General features: G+C 58.8%; 1 protein-coding gene across 1 annotated transcript in view; it reads right to left on the reverse strand.

Moving 5' to 3' along the window:
* Positions 1 to 13,075, reverse strand: part of wdr81 (WD repeat domain 81) — a 58,590-nt gene that overhangs the window by 8,136 nt on the left and 37,379 nt on the right. Inside the window, exons 6-10 of the mRNA XM_072470013.1 lie at positions 8,306 to 8,471; positions 6,469 to 6,619; positions 4,754 to 5,449; positions 2,127 to 2,272; positions 375 to 554 (exon numbers count right to left, since the gene is read on the reverse strand). Coding sequence (XP_072326114.1) covers positions 375 to 554; positions 2,127 to 2,272; positions 4,754 to 5,449; positions 6,469 to 6,619; positions 8,306 to 8,471 — 1,339 coding nt within the window. The remainder of the gene's footprint in view (positions 1 to 374; positions 555 to 2,126; positions 2,273 to 4,753; positions 5,450 to 6,468; positions 6,620 to 8,305; positions 8,472 to 13,075) is intronic.

Below are 13,075 nucleotides of genomic sequence, written 5' to 3' on the forward strand. Positions count from 1 at the left end.
GAGGCCAAGGGGTTTGTTCACCTCTGCAGGTGAAGGACACACTCGTCTCCATATCCACCCACTCGGAGTCAGTCACCCACTGGGGAGCTTCCTGTCGTACACACTCCGGCAAGTGGGCAGTTGGCAGAGGCTGGGCTGGACTAACCGTCCCGAGCTCGGACCCACTAACCTGCGCACTGGTCACTCCCTGTCGGTTCATATCCCTGACGCAGTGACCAGGGATTTGGCACAGTAAACATTGACCTATTGCTGCTGTGGCCCAGGATGCATTGCGTGCTCCCCCCTCCCCGACCGTGTCACCCCCCTCCCCACCCTCCCCGACCTCGTCACCCCCCCCCCCAGTACCAGGAGGCTGTGTGAGGTTCACGGTGTACCTTGAGTTGTAGAATGTCACTGTCGTGGGCTTGCCACACCCTCAGGATCAGACCCGTCCTCGTGTCCAGCAGGTAAATGTAGCCGGATGAGAACCCCACAGCGACCGAGCGGCCGCTCGGACTGACGGCCATGCAGCGAATCAGGCCGGCCGTCACACTCGTATTCAGCTTGAATTCATGCTGCAAAAACAAGCCCCAAAATGGTGATGCCCGGGAACCAAAACATTCATCACAACTTGACACACCCGGTGCAACCTAAACCCCACAGACAGCAGGACTACGGCCCGGCACCGAACCGGCCCCCCCCCAGCACTGAGCCCCCCCCCAGCACCGAGCCCCCCCCCGCCAGCACCGAGCCCCCCCCACCAGCACCGAGCCCCCCCCACCAGCACCGAGCCCCCCCCACCAGCACCAAGCCCCCCCCACCAGCACCGAGCCCCCCCCCAGCACCGAGCCCCCACCCCCAGCACCGAGCCCCGCCCACCAGCACCGAGCCCCCCCCACCAGCACCGAGCCCCCCCCACCAGCACCGAGCCCCCCCCACCAGCACCAAGCCCCCCCCACCAGCACCGAGCCCCCCCCCAGCACCGAGCCCCCACCCCCAGCACCGAGCCCCCACCCCCAGCACCGAGCCCCGCCCACCAGCACCGAGCCCCCCCCACCAGCACCGAGCCCCCCCCACCAGCACCGAGCCCCCCCCACCAGCACCGAGCCCCCCCCACCAGCACCAAGCCCCCCCCACCAGCACCGAGCCCCCCCCCAGCACCGAGCCCCCACCCCCAGCACCGAGCCCCGCCCACCAGCACCGAGCCCCCCCCACCAGCACCGAGCCCCCCCCACCAGCACCAAGCCCCCCCCACCAGCACCGAGCCCCCCCCCAGCACCGAGCCCCCACCCCCAGCACCGAGCCCCGCCCACCAGCACCGAGCCCCCCCCACCAGCACCGAGCCCCCCCCACCAGCACCGAGCCCCCCCCACCAGCACCAAGCCCCCCCCACCAGCACCAAGCCCCCCCCACCAGCACCGAGCCCCCCCCCAGCACCGAGCCCCCCCCCCCCAGCACCGAGCCCCCCCCACCAGCACCGAGCCCCCCCCCAGCACCGAGCCCCCACCCCCAGCACCGAGCCCCGCCCACCAGCACCGAGCCCCCCCCACCAGCACCGAGCCCCCCCCACCAGCACCGAGCCCCCCCCACCAGCACCAAGCCCCCCCCACCAGCACCGAGCCCCCCCCCCAGCACCGAGCCCCCACCCCCAGCACCGAGCCCCGCCCACCAGCACCGAGCCCCCCCCACCAGCACCGAGCCCCCCCCACCAGCACCGAGCCCCCCCCACCAGCACCGAGCCCCCCCCACCAGCACCGAGCCCCCCCCACCAGCACCGAGCCCCCCCCCAGCACCGAGCCCCCACCCCCAGCACCGAGCCCCGCCCACCCCCAAGCCACCGCCCGCACCGAGCCCCCCCCCCCCCAGCACTGAACCCCCACCCCCCCGGCACCGAGCCCCCCCCCGCCCCGCACCGAGCCCCCCCCCCAGCACAGAGCCCCCCCCCAGCACAGAGCCTCCCCCCCCCCAGCACCGAGCCCCCCGGCACTGAGCCTCCCCCCCCCCCCCAGCACCGAGCCCCCCAGCACCGAGCCCCCCCCCAGCACAGAGCCCCCCGGCACTGAGCCCCCCCCCCCCCCAGCACCGAGCCCCCCCGCCCCCCAGCACAGAGCCCCCACCCCCAGCAGAGAGCCCCGGGAGGGGTTTACCTGCAGTCCCGGTTTCCTGGGGTCGATGAAGTGCAGGGCGGAGTCGGCGGTGCCGGTGATGATGCTGCTGTGAGGAGCCGGCATCGAGGTGACAGCAGTGACTGGATTCCGCGAATCAAAGGCATCAAAAATCCGGATTGGCTTCCCTGGAAAAGACAACTGAGAAAGTCCAGAGTGTGTTTGGGAGCTGGGATCGGGGCGCCGGGATCGGGGAGCCGGGATCGGGGCGCTGGGATCGGGATCGGAGCGTCGGGAAGCCGGGATTGGGGCGCCGGGATCGGGGCGTCGGGAAGCCGGGATCGGGGCGCCGGGATCAGGATCGGGAAGCCGGGGTCGCGTCGGGACCGGGATCGGGGCGCCGGGATCGGGATCGGGGCGCCGGGATCGGGGCGCCGGGATCGGGGCGCCGGGATCGGGGCGCCGGGATCGGGGCGCCGGGATCGGGGCGCCGGGATCAGGATCGGGAAGCCGGGGTCGCGGCGTCGGGATCGGGGCGCCGGGATCGGGATCGGGGCGCCGGGATCAGGATCGGGAAGCCGGGGTCGCGGCGTCGGGACCGGGATCGGGGCGCCGGGATCGGGAGCGGGGCGCCGGGATCGGGATCGGGAGCGGGGCGCCGGGATCGGGATCGGGGCGCCGGGATCGGGAAGCCGGGGTCGGGAAGCCGGGGTCGCGGCATCGGGATCAGGGCGTCGGGACCGGGATCGGGGCGTCGGGACCGGGAAGCCGGGGTCGGGGCGTCGGGATCGGGAAGCCGGGGTCGGGATCGGGAAGCCGGGGTCGGGGCGTCGGGATCGGGAAGCCGGGGTCGCGGCGTCGGGATCGGGAAGCCGGGGTCGGGGTCGCGGCGGCGTCGGGGCGAAAGATGGTCTGGAGATTCAAACCTTTACAGAGCTGAGCGTTCCTCTCTCGATCCACCCCCACCCCCCACCCTATTCCACTGCCCCTCTCCCCCATCCCCTGACCCCCATCCCCCTGACTCACTGAGGGTCTCTCCTGGCAGACTCCAGTACAGCACGATGCAGAATTCAGGTGGATCTGCAGCAAATCAGAACTGAAACATGAAGTGGTTCACTGCCCGAAACTGCCCACCAGGAGATCCCGATCCCCCCCCCCCCCCCCCCCCCCGGCAAACCCTGGCTCAGCCTATTTTAGACATTCCCCAAACCCTGACATTTCCCCCAATCCAACCCACTCGACGGGGTTTAATCAAACTGATCCTGTACTCAGCCATTCCCTAACACCCACCCACACAGCCACCCCCCCCCCAACAGCCGCCCCCCCCCCCCCACAGCCGCCCCCCCCCACAGCCGCCCCCCCCCCCACAGCCGCCCCCCCCCACAGCCGCCCGCCCCCCCCCACAGCCGCCCCACCCCCCACAGCCGCCACACCCCCCACAGCCGCCACACCCCCCACAGCCGCCACACCCCCCACAGCCGCCACACCCCCCACAGACCCCACACCCCCCACAGACCCCACAGCCACACACACCCACAGCCACACACACCCACAGCCACACACACCCACAGCCACACACACCCACAGCCACACCCACACCCACACCCACCCACACCCACACCCACACACACCCACACACACCCACACACACCCACACCCACACCCCCCCACACCCCCACACCCCCACACCCCCACACCCACACACCCCCACACCCACACACCCCCACACCCCCACACCCCCACAGCCACACACCCCCACAGCCACACACCCCCACAGCCACACAGCCACACACACACCCACACACAGCCACCCACACACAGCCACACACACAGCCACACACACACAGCCACACACACACAGCCACACACACACAGCCACACACACAGCCACACACACACAGCCACACACACACAGCCACACACCCACACACAGCCACACACCCACACACAGCCACACACCCACACACAGCCACACACCCCCACACACCCACACACAGCCACACAGCCACACACCAACACAGCCACACACCAACACAGCCACACACCAACACAGCCACACACCAACACAGCCACACACCAACACAGCCACACACCAACACAGCCACACACCAACACAGCCACACACCAACACAGCCACACACACACAGCCACACACACACAGCCACACACCGACACACAGCCACACACCCACACACAGCCACACACCCACACACAGCCACACACCCACACACAGCCACACAGCCACACACCAACACAGCCACACACCAACACAGCCACACACCAACACAGCCACACACCAACACAGCCACACACCAACACAGCCACACACCAACACAGCCACACACACACACAGCCACACACACACACAGCCACACACAGCCACACACCCACACACACACAGCCACACACCCACACACACACAGCCACACACACACACACAGCCACAGCCACACAGACACAGACACAGACACACCCTCCCCAGGCCAGGCCCAGTCTGACACTCCGCTCACTGGGTTTTGATCTGAAGTTAGAAGCAGACGTGAATTCCTCTCATCTCTTCAGGACCCTGAGCACAAACCTGAACCCACTCCCCCCTCAGCAGGAGGCTGGGAATTGCTGGGTCAGTGTCTCTGGAGTTTTCATCATGAATCTGAACTGGGTCCTCTTACCTGTGAATTGGTCCCAGATGTGGACGGAACCATCGCAGCTGACCACCTGTTGTAGGGCCTCAGCCTGATGGACGTAGAAGACAGACTTCCTGTGCTCGGAGTAGGTTAAACGTGGCTCCATCTCTCTGGTCCCATCACCATAGTTATACAGAGGCCACAGACGCACTGTCTTGTCCCGGCTCGCACTCAGGAAGAAATCCTCACCACTCAATGCCGACAGGCATTTGACAGTTCCCAGGTGGCCCGTGAAATGCTGCAGCCTGATTTGGTGGAAATAGAAACGTGTATCGTGTTGACTCAAGCCAATCTCATATTGCCAGTAGGCAAGCCAGTTGCCACACAGCATCCTAGCGCTCCGCGGCAGCTCCTCCTTCAGGGAACTCTCCTCCTGGGACCCTGCAAACGACAGCATGTTGGGGCAGGGCTTGACTTTGGCCAGGTGATGACTCCACGCTGTGGTGTCCTGCGGGATCTCAATACGATTTCCTACCGTCACACTGCCAAATGTCCCAGTGACTCTATCATCGCTCGCCACAGTGTCCCGGACACACAGCGCAAAACCCTTGCCCTGCTGGGGCTGTGGAGAGAGGAGGTGTGGAGATTCGGGACCCGTCAGGCTGACCGTTTCTTGGTAGAGAGTCACCAGCTTCCATACGTGATCATGGTTCCACAAAACCTTCTTAATGACTGAATCTCCTGCCAACAGGAAAGAGATCAACAGTCAGAGCCGTCATCACAGGCAGCAAGTCCCAGTTAGAACACACACACACACACAGACACACACACAGATATACACACAGATATACACACACACAGACACACACACAGACACACACACAGACACACACACAGACACACACACACACACAGATATACACACACAGACACACACACAGACACACACACAGACACACACACAGACACACACAGACACACACACAGACACACACACAGACACACACACAGATATACACACAGACAGATATACACACACACACAGACACACACACAGACAGATATACACACACACACAGACACACACACAGATATACACACACACAGACAGATATACACACACAGACAGATATACACACACAGACAGATATGCACACACAGACAGATATGCACACACAGACAGATATGCACACACACACAGATATGCACACACACACAGATATACACACACACACAGATATACACACACAGACACAGATATACACACACACAGACACAGATATACACACACACATACACACACACACAGATATACACACACACACAGACAAACACACAGATAGATACACACACACAGACACACACACAGATATACACACACACACACACACAGATACACACACACAGATACACACACACAGATACACACACACAGATACACACACACAGATACACACACACACACACACACACAGACACACACACACACAGACACACACACAGACACACACAGACAGACACACACAGACACACACAGAGAACAGAGACAGGACGGAATGGAGGGGAGGGGTCAGGGAAGAATGGAACGCACCACACGAGTGAGATCCTCAGTACAAGTTTCCTTCAGAAATTGAGAGCGAGGGAAAGTGAGAAACCGCGAGTGAGAGAAAGGAGAGTGGCACCAGGAGACACAGCTCGCTCCCCACCTCCCCACCCCTCCACCACACTCACCCTCCTGCCCCCTCCCCACCAGCCCTCACCAATTAGGCAGTTGAAAGGGACGTAGGCAGAATAGGCCATCTCCAGATTGAACACCATTTCCAGCTCTTCCAGGGCAGCAGGGTCACAACCCAGTTCATTCCCATCCGACAGCCCGGCCAATCCCTCTCTGGAATCTTCGCTCCCGCCCATCTGCAGAGGAAACAAATCAGAGGGACTGCTGGGATTGTCAAGAGGCAGAAACAATCTATTCATTTAATCAACAACAGTGACTTCTCTGAAAGAGGTGTCTGTGCGTGTGTGTGTGTGCCTGTGTGTGTGCCTGTGTGTGTCTGTGTGCCTGTGTGTGTGCCTGTGTGTGTGCCTGTGTGTGTGCCTGTGTGTGTGCCTGTGTGTGTGCCTGTGTGTGTCTGTGTGCCTGTGTGTGTGCCTGTGTGTGTGTGTGTGCGCCTGTCTGCGCGTGTGCCTGTGTGCGCCTGTCTGCGCGTGTGCCTGTCTGCGCGTGTGCCTGTGTGCGCGTGTGTGTGCCTGTGTGCGCCTGTGTGCGCCTGTGTGCGCCTGTGTGTGCCTGTGTGTGCCTGTGTGTGCCTGTGTGCGCCTGTGTGCGCGTGTGCGCCTGTGCGCCTGTGCGCGCGTGCGCCTGTGCGCGCGTATGCGTGTGCGTGTGTGTATGCGCGCGTGCGCCTGTGCGCGTGTATGCGTGTATGCGTGTATGCGTGCGCGTATGCGCGTGCGCGTATGCGCGTGCGCGTGTGCGCGTATGCGCGTGTGCGTATGCGCGTGTGTGTGCGCGTGTGTATGCGCGTGTGTGTGCGCGTGTGCGTGTGTGTATGCGCGCGTGCGCCTGTGCGCGCGTATGCATGTATGCGTGTGCGTGTGCGTATGCGCGTGTGCGTATGCGCGTGTGCGTATGCGCGTGTGCGTATGCGCGTGTGCGTATGCGCGTGTGTGTATGCGCGTGTGTGTGTGTGTATGCGTGTGTTTTTGTGTGTGCGTGTGCGTGTGTGCGTGTGCGTGTGTGTGTGTGTGTGTGTGCGTGTGAATGCGTACATGTGTGCGTGCGTGTGTGCGTATGTGCGTGAGTGTATGTATGCGTACGTGTGTGTGTGTGTGCGTGTGTGTGTGTGTGTGTGCGTATGCGCGTGTGCGTATGCGCGTGTGCGTATGCGCGTGTGCGTATGCGCGTGTGCGTATGCGCGTGTGCGTATGCGCGTGTGCGTATGCGCGTGTGCGTATGCGCGTGTGTGTATGCGCGTGTGTGTATGCGCGTGTGTGTGTGTGTATGCGTGTGTTTTTGTGTGTGCGTGTGCGTGTGTGCGTGTGTGCGTGTGCGTGCGTGTGTGTGTGCGTGTGAATGCGTACATGTGTGCGTGCGTGTGTGCGTATGTGCGTGAGTGTATGTATGCGTACGTGTGTGTGTGTGTGTGTGTGTGTGTGTGTATGCGTGTGTTTTTGTGTGCGCATGCATGCGTGTCACCTCCACTCCTGGAGAGGTCACTAGGAAAGCTGTTTCCACACTAACCCTCCCAGCACCCAGACCTGGGGGTGTTCCTTCAGGGACAGGCATTCCACACAAACCATGTGGAATAACCAATCAGATGTTTGGCTTCTCGTGTTGTAAATTCAAATAAAAACCTCCACTTCATCACCCCCTTCTCAACGGCAGCACCTCACCGACATTTTAGAATCTCCCCAACGGACCTTACAACAGGACAGCGCACCTCCCGCGCTGACCCTCCGAGAGTGCGGCCCTCCCTCCGCATGCCCTGGGAATATCGGCCTGTTGTCTGTGGAGTTGGATTCGAGCTGAGCGATACCACTGTGCTCTGGGTGGTTATTAACTGCACGAGATGTGGATATTAATGGAGGGGGCCTTACCTGCTCCTTCAGTCCAGAAAGGACAGAGAATCCTTGAAAGAATCGACGCAGTGTCTCGCTCAGGTGCTGGGTCACCATCTCCTGCCCAATTCTCAGAGAAACCAGCACAATCAGACTGAGAGTCTTCACACAGAGAACCGTGCGAGCCTGTACTCTGCTGGGGAAACTGACACACACACATACTGGTTACAAACACCCACCACAACTCACAACCCACCCACCTCGCGACAGCCGAGAATGGCAACTGCTCAGGAATCACCAACACCCGAGACACCGCATTCACCCTGATCACAGAACAGACATCTCTACTGGCAAACCGAGCAAGGCTCTACACTGTTCCCATCAACACTCCCAGGACAGGTACAGCACGGGGTTACATACAGAGTAAAGCTCCCTCTACACTGTTCCCATCAACACTCGCAGGACAGGTACAGCACGGGGTTACATACAGAGTAAAGCTCCCTCTGCACTGACTCCATCAAACACTCCCAGGACAGATACAGCACGGGATTAGATACAGAGTAAAGCTCCCTCTACACTGTCCAAATCAAACACTCCCAGGACAGGTACAGCACGGGGTTAGATACAGAGTAAATCTCCCTCCACACTGTCCCCATCAAACACTCCCAGGACAGGTACAGCACGGGGTTAGATACAGAGTAAAGCTCCCTCTACACTGTCCCCATCAAACACTCCCAGGACAGGTACAGCACGGGATTAGATACAGAGTAAAGCTCCCTCTACACTGTCCAAATCAAACACTCCCAGGACAGGTACAGCACGGGGTTAGATACAGAGTAAATCTCCCTCTACACTGTCCCCATCAAACACTCCCAGGACAGGTACAGCACGGGGTTAGATACAGAGTAAAGCTCCCTCTACACTGTCCCCATCAAACACTCCCAGGACAGGTACAGCACGGGATTAGATACAGAGTAAAGCTCCCTCTACACTGTCCCCATCAAACACTCCCAGGCCAGTTATAGCACAGGGTTAGATACAGAGTAAAACTCCCTCTGCACTGTCCCCATCAAACACTCCCAGCACAGGTACAGCACGGGGTTAGATACAGAGTAAAGCTCCCTCTACACTGTCCCCATCAAACACTCCCAGCACAGGTACGGCACGGGGTTAGATACAGAGTAAAGCTCCCTCTACACTGTCCCCATCAAACACTCCCAGGACAGGTACAGCACGGGATTAGATACAGAGTAAAGCTCCCTCTACACTGTCCAAATCAAACACTCCCAGGACAGGTACAGCACGGGGTTAGATACAGAGTAAAACTCCCTCTGCACTGTCCCCATCAAACACTCCCAGGACAGTTATAGCACAGGGTTAGATACAGAGTAAAACTCCCTCTGCACTGTCCCCATCAAACACTCCCAGCACAGGTACAGCACGGGGTTAGATACAGAGTAAAGCTCCCTCTACACTGTCCCCATCAAACACTCCCAGCACAGGTACGGCACGGGGTTAGATACAGAGTAAAGCTCCCTCTGCACTGTCCCCATCAAACACTCCCAGGACAGGTACAGCACGGGGTTAGATACAGAGTAAAGCTGCCTCTACACTGTCCCCATCCAGCACTCCCAGGACAGGTACAGCACGGGGTTAGATACAGAGAAAAGCTGCCTCTACACTGTCCCCATCAAACTCTCCCAGGACAGGTACAGCACAGGGTTAGATACAGAGTAAAGCTCCCTCTACACTGTCCCTATCAAACACTCCCCGGACAGGTATAGCACAGGGTTAGATACAGAGTAAAACTCCCTCTGCACTGTCCCCATCAAACACTCACAGCACAGGTACAGCACGGGGTTAGATACAGAGTAAAGCTCCCTCGACACTGTCCCCATCAACACTCCCAGCACAGGTACAGCACGGGGTTACATACAGAGTAAAGCTCCCTCTACACTGTCCCCATCAAACACTCCCAGGACAGGTACAGCGCAGGGTTAGATACAGAGTAAAGCTCCCTCTACACTGTCCCCATCAAACACTCCCAGGACAGGTACAGCACGGGGTTAGATACAAAGTAAAGCTCCCTCTACATTGTCCCCATCAAACACTCCCAGGGCAGGTACAGCACGGGGTTAGATACAGAGTAAAGCTCCCTCTACACTGTCCCCATCAAACACTCCCAGGACAGGTACAGCACGGGGTTAGATACAGAGTAAAGCTCCCTCTACACTGTCCAAATCAAACACTCCCAGGACAGGTACAGCACGGGGTTAGATACAGAGTAAAGCTCCCTCTACACTGTCCCCATCAAACACTCCCAGGACAGGCACAGCACGGGGTTAGATACAGAGTAAAGCTGCCTCTACACTGTCCCCATCCAGCACTCCCAGGACAGGTACAGCACGGGGTTAGATACAGAGAAAAGCTGCCTCTACACTGTCCCCATCAAACTCTCCCAGGACAGGTACAGCACGGGGTTAGATACAGAGTAAAGCTCCCTCTACACTGTCCCTATCAAACACTCCCCGGACAGGTACAGCACGGGGTTAGATACAGAGTAAAGCTTCCTCTGCACTGTCCCCATCAAACACTCCCAGGACAGGTATAGCACAGGGTTAGATACAGAGTAAAACTCCCTCTGCACTGTCCCCATCAAACACTCCCAGGACAGGTACAGCACGGGGTTAGATACAGAGTAAAGCTCACTCTCCACTGTCCCCATCAAACACTCCCAGGACAGGTACAGCACGGGGTTAGATACAGAGTAAAGCTCACTCTACACTGTCCCCATCAAACACTCCCAGGACAGGTACAGCACGGGGTTAGATACAGGGTAAAGCTTCCTCTGCACTGTCCCCATCAAACACTCCCAGGCAGGTACAGCACGGGGTTAGATACAGAGTAAAGCTCCCTCTCACTGTCCCCATCAAACACTCCCAGGACAGGTACAGCACGGGGTTAGATACAGAGTAAAGCTCCCTCTACATTGTCCCCATCAAACACTCCCAGGGCAGGTACAGCACGGGGTTAGATACAGAGTAAAGCTCCCTCTACACTGTCCCCATCAAACACTCCCAGGACAGGTACAGCACGGGGTTAGATACAGAGTAAAGCTCCCTCTCCACTGTCCAAATCAAACACTCCCAGGACAGGTACAGCACGGGGTTAGATACAGAGTAAAGCTCCCTCTACACTGTCCCCATCAAACACTCCCAGGACAGCTACAGCGCGGGGTTAGATACAGAGTAAAGCTCCCTCTACACTGTCCCCATCAAACACTCCCAGGACAGGTACAGCACGGGGTTAGATACAGAGTAAAGCTCCCTCTACACTGTCCCCATCAAACACTCCCAGGACAGGTACAGCACGGGGTTAGATACAGAGTAAAGCTCCCTCTACACTGTCCCCATCAAACACTCCCAGGACAGCTACAGCACGGGGTTAGATACAGAGTAAAGCTCCCTCTACACTGTCCCCATCAAACATTCCCAGTACAGGTACAGCACGGGGTTAGATACAGAGTAAAGCTCCCTCTACACTGTCCTCATCAAACACTCCCAGGACAGGTACAGCACGGGGTTAGATACAGAGTAAAGCTCCCTCTACACTGTCCCCATCAAACACTCCCAGGACAGGTACAGCACGGGGTTAGATACAGAGTAAAGCTCCCTCTACACTGTCCCCATCAAACACTCCCAGGACAGGTACAGCACGGGGTTAGATACAGAGTAAAGCTCCCTCTACACTGTCCCCATCAAACACTCCCAGGACAGGTACAGCACGGGGTTAGATACAAAGTAAATCTCCCTCTACACTGTCCCCCATCAAACACTCCCAGGACAGGTACAGCACGGGGTTAGATACAGAGTAAAGCTCACTCTACACTGTCCCCATCAAACACTCCCAGGACAGGTACAGCACGGGGTTAGATACAGAGTAAAGCTCCCTCTACACTGTCCCCATCAAACACTCCCAGGCAGGTACAGCACGGGGTTAGATACAGAGTAAAGCTCCCTCTCACTGTCCCCATCAAACACTCCCAGCACAGGTACAGCACGGGGTTAGATACAGAGTAAAGCTCCCTCGACACTGTCCCCATCAACACTCCCAGCACAGGTACAGCACGGGGTTACATACAGAGTAAAGCTCCCTCTACACTGTCCCCATCAAACACTCCCAGGACAGGTACAGCGCAGGGTTAGATACAGAGTAAAGCTCCCTCTACACTGTCCCCATCAAACACTCCCAGGACAGGTACAGCACGGGGTTAGATACAGAGTAAAGCTCCCTCTACATTGTCCCCATCAAACACTCCCAGGGCAGGTACAGCACGGGTTTAGATACAGAGTAAAGCTCCCTCTACACTGTCCCCATCAAACACTCCCAGGACAGGTACAGCACGGGGTTAGATACAGAGTAAAGCTCCCTCTACACTGTCCAAATCAAACACTCCCAGGACAGGTACAGCACGGGGTTAGATACAGAGTAAAGCTCCCTCTACAATGTCCCCATCAAACACTCCCAGGACAGCTACAGCACGGGGTTAGATACAGAGTAAAGCTCCCTCTACACTGTCCCCATCAAACACTCCCAGGACAGGTACAGCACGGGGTTAGATACAGAGTAAAGCTCCCTCTACACTGTCCCCATCAAACACTCCCAGGACAGGTACAGCACGGGGTTAGATACAGAGTAAAGCTCCCTCTACACTGTCCCCATCAAACACTCCCAGGACAGGTACAGCACGGGGTTAGATACAAAGTACATCTCCCTCTACACTGTCCCCCATCAAACACTCCCAGGACA

The sequence above is a fragment of the Scyliorhinus torazame genome, chromosome 12 (genome assembly GCF_047496885.1).
Source record: "Scyliorhinus torazame isolate Kashiwa2021f chromosome 12, sScyTor2.1, whole genome shotgun sequence".
Lineage (NCBI taxonomy): Eukaryota > Metazoa > Chordata > Chondrichthyes > Carcharhiniformes > Scyliorhinidae > Scyliorhinus > Scyliorhinus torazame.